General features: G+C 34.3%; 1 protein-coding gene across 1 annotated transcript; it reads left to right on the forward strand.

Annotated features, from left to right (window-relative positions):
• The first annotated feature begins 1,333 nt into the window (after positions 1-1,333).
• On the forward strand, positions 1,334-11,203 carry LOC106057215 (N-alpha-acetyltransferase 40-like). The gene is made up of 9 exons (XM_056022582.1): positions 1,334-1,456; positions 4,594-4,641; positions 4,864-4,914; positions 5,817-5,869; positions 5,984-6,079; positions 7,248-7,406; positions 7,967-8,050; positions 8,478-8,555; positions 10,035-11,203. The coding sequence occupies exons 1-9, from the start codon at positions 1,451-1,453 to the stop codon at positions 10,183-10,185; spliced, it is 726 nt and encodes a 241-aa protein (XP_055878557.1). The 5' UTR covers positions 1,334-1,450; the 3' UTR covers positions 10,186-11,203.
• Positions 11,204-13,967: the final 2,764 nt, after the last annotated feature.

Consider the following 13,967-nt stretch of genomic DNA (forward strand, 5'->3'; position numbering starts at 1 on the left):
TATCAGTGACCAGACAAGTCGGATGTTGACATGAGAGACTAACGATTTCCGCCCAAGTCTAGAGCCAATATGGAGATGCTGTGCTCAAGGCAGATGTCCTTTGTGTTTGTCATGTCTCAGTGTAAATAAACGTCAATGTCCTCGTTGAGTTGCCTCACTTAAGTTATTACAATATATATATATATATAGAGAGAGAGAGAGAGAAAGAGAGAGAGACTGGACAACAACAAATAAACAACAAATTATTATGGGAAACATTTGGGAAAACCTATGTATATTTGCCTATGTCTATGATTATGAAACAAAGACAAAATATTGGGAATATGGCAGTTTTGTTCTTTTTAAAACTGATGATCAAAGGTATATATTGGCTGAAATGTTAGTCCTAGAATTTATAGCTAATTGCCTCCATTTTTTTTTCACATAGATATAGTACATAAAACATATTGACTCTCCCCAAATAAAAATAAATTCCTACTGCCAGTCTATATTTATTTATGTCTAGTTATCCAAGACTGCACATTCATACAAAATTTTTAAACTTCTCCTTTTAACTAATCTTTCTAGAATTGAAACAATAAATCATGGAAATAACAGAGGGATCGAGACATAGATCCTTAGTAAATAAGGAACCAGACAGTCTTTATTGGTATGGCTTGAACTTGATCGAAGTACCACCAGTGTTAAACATAGCCTACCGCAGTTTGAAAAGCTTTGTCGGTGTATATCGCAGATCTATAATTATTTTTATTAATTATTCTTTTAAGGCAAACCTGTAGCGAGATGCCTGCAAGCGAGGCATGAAAACCACAGGCATCAACGAAAGTATGTGGGAGAAAAGTTCAAGATCAGAGTGCATGGAGATGACAGACTGTGCGTGCTGGTAGCCTACGATACTCGCTGAGAGCAAAAGAAATTAAGTGACCTTAGTCAAGAGCAAGAAAAAGAAAGCTGTCCTATCAGCTAACCCTAAAACAGATGCCTACACATGCACGAATTGTGGCAAAATCTGCCGCTCCAGAATTGGCTTGATTAGCCACACCAGATTCTGCCCGTCTCATTGTCTTCCGAGACAGAAGGAGCCATATGTAGCTAATGTAGGCCTATATAATTTTGTATGGTTCTTTTAGATATATTGCCTTTCGAGCTTTGGTGGATTTTTTTTTCTGCCTTTTAGATCTAACATCCTTCTGTGCAAAGCTTGGCAAGCTACATCTAGATTTTAGTTCTATAGAGATCTTAGATATTCTACTAGTTCGATCTATAGTCTACGACCACAGACCTTCCTATAGTGTATATAGGTCTGTGCCTAGGACTTTAGATTACATGCACACCCGTCTTTACCGGAAGTGAAAGAAATACACATAAACAGAGAGCAAGGGAAAGAGGAAAAAAATAAGAACTTAGCGCGGGTTGATCCAGTTGGAATAACGTGTGAATAATTTAGGAAATGGGGGTGATTAATTTTATACTCATAGGTTTAAAACTAATGAGTTTTATAATTGAAGACATAGATCTATTCAAATAGAAGAGCAACAGTATAATGCTCGGCCTTTTACTAACTTTTAGACAGTTTAGAAATTAGTGTAGTTTTAGGATCAGATTCACTCACTCAGAGTCATGAGAGTCATTCACTTGATAAAATTTAATCAGAATCAGGGTCCAGTAAAAAGTTCAGTTGACAGTTGTAGATCTACTTGTTACCCCTTGTAGATCTAGAGACTAGATTAACTAGAATCTAGATCTAGTTTGTAGGGCCTACTCTCTCATAGTCATACTCATGCATGTACTAAATCTATCATGATGATCTCGATGTACTACAAAGACAAAGATGTAGATCTAGATCTACTGTTTTGATTTTTTTTCATTCAGTGATTCACATTCAGTGACTGAGTGAGTTGACTGAGTCAGTGATTCACAATTTAAGTTTAGAATCTATCCGTCTATCATGATTAATGATAGACTGAGGCTCTGACTCTGATGTACACTAGATTTAGATCTAAGACAGTTATAGATAGATCTATATGTCTGGACTATCGTTTGGATTTATCGATGGTCCCGGGTTCAAACCCTGCCCGCTCCCATCCCCTATGTTCAACTCTGAAGGGACATCTGAAACAATGTAAAACAAGTATTTATTTATGAATCTAGACTCTAGAGAAGTCTAGATCTGTATACTTAATATTTAGATAAGATTCTAGATTAACTAGATTAGATCTAGATCTAAAATCTGAAGTCAGTGAATTCAAGTAGAATCTTGAAATATAAATTATAGAAATCTAGAGTTAGGACTAATGACTAATCATAATTTTTTTTTAAGTAACAGAGTATATTATAAGATAATAGTGCACTTGAAGTCCAACGAAGTTGTAGTAAAATCTGATCTATAGATCATAGATCATACTAGCAATCTAAATAATAATAGATATAGACCCTAGATATCTAGAGAATAGTAGTAGAAGACTTATTAATTTAGCTCACACTTATTGTGACTTATTCTTATTAATCTCTAGGAATAATCTAGATCTAGACTATTCAGATCATGTCATTCATGAACAAGGATGAAAAGCCTAGACAACTAGAATCTGTATTATAGATTGTTAGAAAAAACTTTTTTTTTTTAATCCGAGTAATACTGTAGACTCTTGTCTGTAGACTCTTGTCAGTAGTGAGCAGAGCAAAGGACTAGATCTGTATTTTTTATAAACTATGTTAATTAGTATACATATAGATATATCCAGTTTTAGTGTTTATAATAAATAGATTTAGGATTTAAAGTCTTAACACTGTAAATTAAGTCTAAAAAATTCTAAGTCAAGCCAGTTATAATGAGGTAGATTTAGATTTATGATTTAGACATTTTTGTTTTAGATAAGCCATGATGGGATTTCAATTTTGTTTTAATAACTTATTATGTTTAAGGAATTTATGGGTATAATTGGTTTACGTTGGTGGGATGTGTGTTCCATAGGCTAGTATGCTTGAACTTGGCTTGGCTACCTATCAAGAGGGTTTGAAGTTTGACACCCGGCTCGAGCAGAGTTGTGTTTATTGAGTGCCTAAAGGCAGCACAAAAAACCTCCCAATTACCCTCCCCCCGATCCACAAAGGAGATTGGACCATTAGCGCTATATAAAAGCTATATACATATATAATTTAATGTAATTTTAAAAATTAAAGACAGAAGAGCTCTGAGCATGCTATAAGCATAAAATTGCACTATATTTTTTAAAAATCTATTTTAAAAAAAGAAGTAAGGAGATGCACTAATTTAATGGAAAGCCTTTTTTCTTTTAAAGTTTGGAATTAAAATTGTGTGTATCAATTATATATAAGAGGTTCGTGTGTAACATCAACAATATTTAATACATTTTTCCGGTCAATTTTTTATAATTGTTGTTTTTCAATTGATACCATCAATACTTTTATAATTCTGCATCATTACTTCTATGGTCTCTCATCTTTTTGATGACCAAAAAGTAGATATTCGTGGTTAATATAGGTGGTCTTTGAAGGTCCAAATTACAAAAATTCCTATTTTTGTGTAATCATTTAATATCTGAAATCTGACTAAAGCTTGGCAATATTCAGAAACATTGATTTCTTATTGTTTGTATGTTTTCGCAGAATTAGTCGAATAAGTAAGCTTGTGCACTTGACAGATAAGGAGTCTCTTGTATCATTAATTAAAGCAACAGACATTTTCAACACAAAAAATTCACATATAAACTTTCAGAAATTGTTTTTTCTTCTGCGAGTTTGGCTCCTAGTTAAAAATGTTATACTATATTTGACAATGGCATTGACTTTCCAAATGATCTCATGTTTTTATTTATTTGGGATTAGTTTTTTATATTAAAGTAAAGTTCCCCTTTCAGACCTTGTGATCTATGGGGCAGATGATGTAAAGGTCATCTGGTTCTGTGGCCCACGGATTTAAAACAACACACTATTTTTCCTTGGCACAGTCTGCAAAAGAGATGACAGCTTAGCAGCAAAAAGCTGGCTAGAAGAAGAAGAAGTGCCCCACTGATAGCTATAGCTTTAAATGCTCTTGTTAAAAATTTAGCTACTACCTTTGACCTCATTGAGTATCATCACATTGTTTTGTCACTTGTGTGTTATGGAAAATGTAATTAATTTAATACTGAATTGGAAAAAAAAAAGATTATATTCATTAGCTGTAAGATTCATTTAAATTCTAATAGATGGCACTAAAAATGGCAAAACTAGTAACATAGATCTATTACAATAAGATATATCCACTGTGTTTCCTATAGAAAATACAATAAACATGCATATATGTAACCCTTCTGGACCAAGTAAAACAAAGAACGTTTGGGCCACAAGGTCTTCATCAGCTACAAAAAAAAACAAAAAGAAGACAACAACACAAAATAGGCTTAAATTAACTTATCTTTTTCGATGTTGTTCTACCCCTGCAGCAGTAAATCTTTGTTTTCGAGTCCCCATTTCCTAGTTGTTACATTTTGAGCCTTAGTGTTTGGATGTTATTTGTTTTAAATCTCATTATTCTCTCGAAATGAAGACTTTTTTTTTGTCTAACAAACTAATATTTATTGTTATCAACAGAGAAAATCATCATCCAAAGCAAAGGAAAAGAAACTTAAGAAAAGAGAAGTAAGTCATTGTATCATTTTTCTAGTTTTGACTCAAAATGTTTTATCATCATTTTTCTAGTTTTGACTCAAAATGTTTTTTAACTAAAAAAAATTTCTAAGATATTTATTATGTTATAATCTCATTTAAAAAAAAAATAACTTAGCAAAATTAGAATCGGATTAATAGAATTTAACAAATCAGATTAGACAAAATATTAACATGGAATTTAATTTATTGAAGGAAATTGCCAAGTTGTCTGCATTATATGCTAAAGTTGAAGCAGCAAATAAGGTAATTTCTGTGTTAGTGACTTCATTTCTTGTATCATTTGTCATTAATCACCATTGTAAACAATTCTAGTGTGTACTTCTAAATATTCTAACATATCAATCATACTTCATGATACTAGAGTGATGATTTTTTTAAAAGTCTTAATGGTACGAAATGTGCTAAAAATGTGAGTGTTGTAAATTATTTTAACATCAGAATTCTCAAGCTATTTTTTTATACTGGCCATAACAATAATCAAGTTAAAGTAAGAAAAATCTGTCTTAACAGTTTGCAATTGTAGTATATTTCTTGTATCTGTAAAAGTAAAGTAAAGTTCCCCTTTCAGACCTTGTGGTCTATAGGGCGGATAATGTAAAGGTCATTTATTTTTGTGGCCTATGGTTAACGAGGGTGTCATGCGGCCAGCACAACGACCAATCGCCTTTACTTTTCCCCTACTAAGGTCAGGTACCCATTAGAGCTGGGTGTACTCAGAGGCACCTGAAGATCCTGAAATTAACAATCCCAATCTTCACCAGGATTCGAGCCCTGGTCCCCGGTTCAGAAGCCAAACGCTTTACTGCTCAGCCACTGCGCCTCCCTTGTATCTGTAAATCCCTCTATACTTTCTTTTCTAACTTGCAATGGTTGATCATTTGTGTGTGCAATCTTTGTAGCATTTTCTGCATTTATATCATTTATAATAGCAGTGCTTTTTTAAACTCTCTTTTTGAGAGTGTAATACTAACTGAAGCATTTGGTTAAACTAAATGCACATTTACATATATCACTGCTGGCTTCCATCAAATAATTTTTTCTATACACTGATATGCACTATTAAATAAAGTATAGGCCTGCTTTTCATTTGTTTTCTTGTATTTATTTTTTAAAATTTTATTTATATTTGAACATTTTATTTTTAGCTTGACGATCCCCTGGCTGCGTTTCCTGTTTTCAAGAAATATGAACGAAATGGGTATTAAAAGCTATTAAAATATTTATTATAATTATGCTTTTAGACTTTTGAACATAATAGAAACTTACAGCTAGTTTTTGATTCATTAATATTTGTCATTTCCTTTGTTTGCAGACTGAATATCACATTTGAAACAAAACGTGTGAAAGATCTTGATGGAAAGCTGGTCAACTGGGCCTTTGAGCTCACTAAATCAAATATGAAAACGTTGTAAGTGAACCACTCAGCAGAATTAGTTCTAAACTTATTTACAAATGGTCAGCTGTATTTTTGTTTTTCCTGTGGGTCTTTTCTTGAAAACCTTTTTCTCCCCTATGCTCCTGGCCCAGTAGCAGCAGTTGAGCTTCAAATTGTATAATTTATGCCAATTAGTGTGGATAAGCTTTTGCTCTTGTAGAACATATACCGGTACATATATGTGAATTGTATAAGCAAATGAAATATTTTTCTTGCATTGATTCAGACCCTCAAACCAGTCTCATAAATGAATATGCAATGTCTGTGTTGATTCAGACTGTTAGCCCAATCACATAATATGAAGCTTTCCATTCTTTGTAGATTCTGTTTCCCTCCCCCCGATCAGATTCTTGAGCTTCTTCATAGTGCAAGCACTTTCAAAGGATGCGCTCAACATTTTGGAGTTTCAAGAGTCTGGCTTTGTCCAGTCAAAGATACTGATGTTGTATAAAAAACTTTTGTCTCAAAAAAAAAAAGTGTACTGTTCATATTATGACATCTAGACAACTATGGCTGGATATTCATTTTCTGTTGAGCTGTGATTGTTCTCCCCTAATTAAGCTCACATTGTTGGTGATAGCTTTAGCCTCACTTTAAAAAAAAAAAATGGGAAAGCAGACAGGGGCTCAACTCTGTCAGCTTTGGCTAGTTAGTCTTCCTCTCCATTTCCTTAGTGGGTGCCATTGAACTTCTAGAACATTCTGTTGGTGAGATAATAGTAGGCTATCTTCCTTTTTAGCTGCACTTTTGGAGACATAAGTACTATGTTAGATCTGTGAGGTTAACTGCATGGTTGTCTTTGCTTCTGAAAGATCTGTGACAGGATAGCCTTCAGTGAATTAGAATTTTCATTTGGATATAGCAATATATATATTTCTCTATGCCTGTTTGTAAGAGACATTGAGTAGAAGATATTAAGACATTAGCGTAGATGTAAAATTGACCTGCTCCGACATATCTGTCATACGATTTTTCTGTATGAATTCTTAAAGATTTTTTTGTAGGTTTTTCCAGGAATTTTTTCATTAACTCAGCAAAGCTAGTTAGCTGTAAAGAAAAACTTTTTTTTTTTTTTTTTTTCAATTTTATAAGCTATTAAAAGGAAATTAAAATTCTATCTAATTGTCTTTCTTTTGTTTAGATATGAAATGAGCGAGTGGGGATGGAAAGACAGAGAGAAGATGGAAGAAATGACAGAAGACAAAGCTTGGTATTTAATGGCCTATGATCAAGATGGTCGACCAGTTGCTTTCAGCCATTTTCGATTTGATGTTGAGGTTGACACAGAAGTTTTATACTGGTGATATAACATTCTACATTTATGTCTGGGAGATTGAACATTTTACTTTGCCTGTGTGTTTAAGTTTTAAAAAAAAGGGGGGGGGGGATTTAGAACATCTTAAATTGCCTGTGTATATGTCTGCTGAGAGATTGAACATTTTACATTACTTGCTTGTTTTTCTGGGGACAAAACATTTTCCAGTGCCTGCTAGTTGGTAGTTAGTGCAATATACCTAGTCTGCTACTAGTCTTTTGACTGGGTCATATAACATTGTACTTAGTACCAGTAATACAAATTTGACATTGATAATTTACATTGGGTGGGTGATGTAACATTTTAGATTTTCTTTTGTTTTCTTCTCTGTGTTATGGAATGTTGAACATAGAATTATTTTGATCATCAGAACTTGATATCCTGCACACACAAAAATTTTCAAAGAAAAACTGTTTAAAATTAAGGCAACAGTTTGCTTTAAAAAACAAAAAAGAAGATTTTTGTTTGGTTATAATTACAAATTTGTTATTATTTTAATATATATATATATTATTTTTATTAATTGTTCTCTTTCCTCCAACCAGTTATGAGATCCAATTAAGTCCTGAAGTTCGTAAAAAAGGTCTCGGCAAGTTCATGATGCAAATCCTAGAACTCATGGCAAACAAGTAATTATGTTTAGTCATAATGTTCATCCTAGTTAGTGCTTAGTCTTGCTGCTACAGCCTTTAATTATATTTAGTTTTTTACATGGAGTGCTATATTAACCCACTTTATCTCCTAACTCGTTAGTATGCTTAGTCGATGGCCTAGTCCTAATGTCTTAGGCTGCATATGGATGCTAGCAGCAGTTTTTTAAACTTATAAAAGAAGAGCTTATCATGTCTTGCAAAATAATCAAGCATTTAGGGAATATATATCCCCATTCTTGTGCACTGCTGTATTTAAAAGATTTAAAAAATTTCCTCTTGCTGTTGTTTTTTGTATTTGAATAAACATCTGTTTAAAGAACTTGTCTGTAGAATATTTCTGTTTGAAGAACTTGTCTGTAGAATATTTCTGTTTGATGAGCTTATTTGTTTTCTCTCATTTTAGGTATGAAATGAAGAGTGTGATGTTGACAGTTTTCAAACACAATGATTCAGCACATGATTTTTTTATCAATAAATTAAAGTAAGTCTCTTTTTTTCATTAAAATTTTAAATTTCTACTCTGAATATAATACCCAGGTAGTAAGTACAGAACTAGTCAGAGTTGTTTAATTGTCATTTGCTAGAAGTATGGTTTGCAATTCATTGGTGCTAAAGAAAGTCTTGATCAAAACACTAAATTCCATGTAGAAACCAAGGCCAAGCTTAAATTGAGAAAGGTACTTTGTACATTTTGGCATCTAACCAGTGTCATTGATCTCAGCTGTGTCAACAACGCCTACTTTAGTGTACAACTTTGTGCAAACATATTCTAGAGGTGGAAGGGAAAGGGGAGTGAAGTAATCCACAATGCTATAAATAATCAAGGAGTGGCCATGATGCCACATAGCATGAATGCCAATGAATGCTGATTTACACAGAGTAGATTTAAGGCCAGATAATTGGTCACTTATGAACTTGAGGCATGGAAGGCATCATATTTGTGCATGAGGCAGGGCAGATAGTAAACTACACACATATGAGGCAATGTTGTGTTCAGAGGCAAATCTAAATAATTGTACCTGTGATTGTGTAGTTAAACAAAATACTAATTTACAAGTGGTGAGCGTGGTCGAGAGACTAAGTGCGCTTGAACTTGGCTTGTCTTGGCTACCTAGAAGGGGGCTCGAGGTTCGACACCTGACTCGGGCAGAGTTGTGTTTACTGAGCGCCTAAAGGCAGCACGGAAAACCAACTCCTAGATACCCCCTCCCCTCCAACTGGTCCACAAATGAGATTGGACCAAAGCGCTCTGAGCATGCTATAAGCATGAAAGTAGCGCTATATAAAAGCTATAATAATAATAAAAATAATGGACAGATTGGCAAGACCTCTTCTGTGAAAGAAACATGAAATACAAGAAGCTGCATGATTGTTTACTCTTCGTTCAATTGGAAGGTAAACATGAAGATCTTGGTAACAAGTCAAACATTGTGAAGGTGAAACATAAAATAGTGTAGGAATCAATTCTTGCCAAAGTGCTGAAGTTCAACATGCAGACTTTGAAACATTTAAATTGGGAAATTCATGTGGCATTTTCCTCATCCCAACAGATGACATCTTACAGCACAATGTTTTAGAACAACATCTTAGAAGTGAGCTGACCATCTTAGCAAGTGTATTGAGTGAGAGGGCATGGAAAAGTGTAGGCAGTCAAAGAATGATTAGTGCCCTCTTAAGTAGATACAAACTGAAGAACAAAAAGATGAGCTATACATTGTGCCGGTATTGTCTTAGCAATGTGTAGGAAAAGCTCCCATTGTCAGTGAAATACTCCTAAATGGCTTGGGTCTCGGAAAGTCTTTTACAAACCACGTCCATCTTGGACTACTTGTGCGGCTTTGATATTAATCCCAGCTGCTTCTACTCATTACCTTGTGCTTTAAGAGCATGTTAGGTATTTGTAATTTGATCAATATAAAATCTTTATTTTATTATTAATATTCTGGCTCCTGTCTTGCAGATATGCTGTCGATGAATTGTCTCCAGAACAAGGTATATATGATGAGGAGGACTATTCTTACCAAATTTTAAGCAAACTCACGAAAGCTGGCCGTGAAGCTGTGGTTGTACATGGTGCTTGTGCTAAATCTTGCTGCTCTGCCAATCACTGACATTTTATGAATGCTATGACTTTATGAAAGTTTTCGAGTATTGGATAATGCCATAATTTTCTTTGTTTGTTTGACTTTTACACTTACACCCACTGTTAGATGTGTTAAACTCCTTGTGCTGGGAGCTTGTGTCTGAGTGATTATAGATATTTTTTTTTTGTATGTGCATAATTTGATATGAGAATGATTGATATTGAAATGAGATTTGAGAGCTTGAGTTTGATGTAGGTGTGTGAAAATGGCAACTGGATTACAGTTCATTTGAAAAAGTTTCTGGTGCTGGCATGATGTTTGTTATTACATGACAACTCAAATTTAATCAACAGTTGATCTGAAGCTTGTCTCAGTTTGCAAGCTATTTTTTTCTGAAGACTTGGTTAACATTTGTATTTGTTTTGTAGCTGTTTTGGTTGATTTTTTTTTTTTATTTTTAAGTTTCATGAATGACATGGTTACCAGTTTTTTGTAAAATTATCAAGACTTTATTTCATGGACCCTTGATGCTGTGATGATGCACACTGAAAGGGTTTTCCACTTAAGAAATCACCTGTACTAGCATATTGTAGACAGGCTGGTCCACCCCCCTTCACAATGTTCTCTCAGTTTTATAAACATGTTCATAATCAAAATGTAAAAAAAATAAAAAATATTTTGTTTCCATTTTGCTAGGCACTCTTTAAAGTTGACTTTCTATGAAAACGTTAATTTACAATGAAAGAAAGTGCATTATGATTTTGTTGATGTGTATAGCTATTATGTATATCAGTTTCAATCCATATCAGGTCTTTTTTTTTGTGTGTGTCTGTATTCCTTTATTTATTGTAATATGCCGATTACTTAGATCTTGTTTGGTTACATTTATTTTGGATGTGCCACAGTAGCTGATGTTTTGACTGGTTATTGTTTCATTCTAAGATTTTATTTAGGTTTTGGAGGTTTGCATGTTAGCTGTTCATGTTGTTGATTGTCCTTGACTAATAAATGAGAAATTAGGAAGTAAAACCTGTTCTCAACATTGCCTACCTGATTTTTAGCTAAGTCAAAATGTATGCACCTGAGCTGATCACAATTATAAACTAAAAGATTGCTTGCACTAAGTATTGTAAAACTGGTGAGTTTATTTACAAAAGACGTGGATATTACAGAAGGTAAATTTTCTATGCTTCCTAGCAATCAACTTTTAAAGAGATAATCTACAATAGATCTTGAAGTAAAATATTAAAAAAATACTTAGCTTATATTGGGTGAATTAATTATTCTGAATCATGTAATTGATTTTTAATATATATATATATAGTTCGTCCATCGTGGTTCGATGATGACCACTTTGTCATCCAGGGGGCTGAGGGCTTTGCACTGGGGTTGATTTTTAATAGATCTAGACTAAATAAATTTTAATTGCAAATATTTGTAATAATTATTCTTAACGGACGCAACTTTCATGCTTATAGAATGCTGACTGCACTATGGTCTGATAACTTTTGTGGGGGAAGGGGGTATATGGGAGGTTTCCAAGCTGTTTTGAAAAAAGGAAAATCTCTTGAAAAGTTGCTCGAATGTATTTGAACTCAAGGTCTTGAGCCTCCATGATGGAAAGCTGACACGTTTGCCACTGAGCATTATTTATACTTATAAAAATAGGTTTTAGTCTTGAAAAAAAGTCTTTTGAGTTTAAATTTTTAACAAATGTCTTAATTCTCTCTAGTAGATTTCTGTACTACACAAAATTAATTAATTGCAATGTGTCAAAACTTATTTTAACTAATTGGCTAACTTTTTGATAGATTCATGTGTTGTTATCAACAATGTTTAATTGTGCCAAGTTTCAACTTGATCAAAGAGTGGGATGTGGAAGAAGTGATGTGTATAGGGTTCCACCTAAACAGTGTGAATTGATATATAAGTTTCATAAAAAAAAATGTTTCAAAATTTGTCTTGTACGAACCCAGCCATCCCCACAAAGAACCAATCATCAAATGTTCAACATGTCGTAAGCAAAAAATAACTGTTGAAACCTAACAAAATAATTTGTAGAATAGAAGGATAAAGGAAAGTTGTTGCACCGGGACTAATTCCTCTTTCTCTCCTAATCGACGATACCATCGTTGATTTGACCTAATTAAATTAATATTAATTTTTTTTTTAAACTTGAATTTGAATTATATAAAAAGAGCATGCATTTCCCTTCAATTCTACACCAGATACAACATTTTCTGATTACAAACAACAAAGCTATTGTAGCCCAATCAAAACAGGGTAGTAAAATAGTAATGCGCAAAATAAAGAATTCCTTTTTAATGTGGAAAAACAATTACGGAGAGAAAGAGTTAAAAGTAAGTACTATATGGCCATTCAGAAATAATTATTGGCAGTTGTTTTTTTAAAGCCTTTTAGATTCACTGAAAATCATGAATTCAACCTATTAATTAAGACACTTAATAATTGAAAAGCATCAAAAAACCTTATTGCATGCCTGTTCTGCTGTTTCTCTCGGGAAATAACTAGTCAGTATTCACACTCTTATTTATAACGTAGCTCTGGTGTCAAGAAGATGACCAAATTTCTACTCGTTGGATTAGTCCTTGAGATCAGTTACACTAACAGCATGGCGTTGTCAACAAAGGTTTATGTTTCTATACTTTGTTTCTGATTTGTTTTTCAAACCCATCTCTATATATAATTCTCTTCACGGCTCAAGAGTTTGGACACGCAAGAAGTAGGCCTAAAGGAAAGATCACCCTTTTATTTGCTTGTGAATGCACCTGTTTTGGCAGCTTTCTCATTCTTGTACCTTGTTGATGTCCAAGGGCTGAGCCGAAGGCTCTTCGAGCCCTAAGTTTGAAAAAAAAAACCTGTTTGGACGCCAAACAGTAAAAAAAAAAAAAAACAACCTGTGAGAACACAGTTCTGTTTGAGAGAGACCCGAGTCAATGCCTATGTAAAGCATTGCTGTTTCCAATGCCTTTGGCCCCCGACGCATGCTTGGCTGCACATGGCCAAAGGCCGAGGACACCGGGAGCCTCCGCCATTTTCCTTCAATATACCAAGGTAACTGTGCGGGACCCGCCATTTATGTAACGGTCCCTTTGAGGAACAGCGCATGGATGTGTGACAGGTTTGTGGGGACTTTTTTTTACAACCCCTCTCGTGCAAGAGGTGGACTCTCGTCTACCCGTGGGCATCCCTACGGGAGTCTTGTGTTGCTACCCATTTAGCCTAACCACTTCCTCTAATGGTCGTTTCCACACGTGCGCCACTCTTGTACCTGACACACGTTGGGGACAGTAATAGCGGTTGATGGTTGTGCTGGTCACAACACCATCATTAACCGCAAGCCATAGAAGCAAATGAGCTATACATCATCTGTCTAAAAAGGGTACTTTACTTTTTTTTTTTTTTTTTTTTTTACCATTTTTAGCGGCCCCAGAAAGGGCAAATGATGCTATTAGTTTTGTTTGAAATGTCTGTCCGTCCGTCCCGTTTAGATCTCATAAACTAGAAAAGATAGTGAAAATCCGACATCGTAATAGTCTACTGCATTGTTTCTTTTCGGGACGAAAAGTGCTAAGAAGGGGGCAATGTTATAACCCCGCCATGCACACTGCCATCCAAGATAGTGCAGAAGAAGAGCAGACTAGACTAGGAATGATGTTGACATAAGAGAAAGAGAGAAGAACGATTTCCGCCCAAGCCTAGAACCGATATGAAGATGCTGTGCTGAAGGCAGATGTCTTATGTCTCCATGTAAATTAACATTTATGTCTCGTTGAGTTGCCTCCCTT

This window comes from Biomphalaria glabrata, chromosome 3 (assembly GCF_947242115.1).
Source record: "Biomphalaria glabrata chromosome 3, xgBioGlab47.1, whole genome shotgun sequence".
NCBI lineage: Eukaryota > Metazoa > Mollusca > Gastropoda > Planorbidae > Biomphalaria > Biomphalaria glabrata.

What these genes read in the sequence shown, in the direction of transcription:
- LOC106057215 (XM_056022582.1), top strand. An exon ending in AAGAAATATGAACGAAATGG is followed by an intron (nt 5,870 to 5,983) that starts GTATTAAAAGCT and finishes CTTTGTTTGCAG; the next exon opens with ACTGAATATCACATTTGAAA. An exon ending in AAATCAAATATGAAAACGTT is followed by an intron (nt 6,080 to 7,247) that starts GTAAGTGAACCA and finishes TCTTTTGTTTAG; the next exon opens with ATATGAAATGAGCGAGTGGG.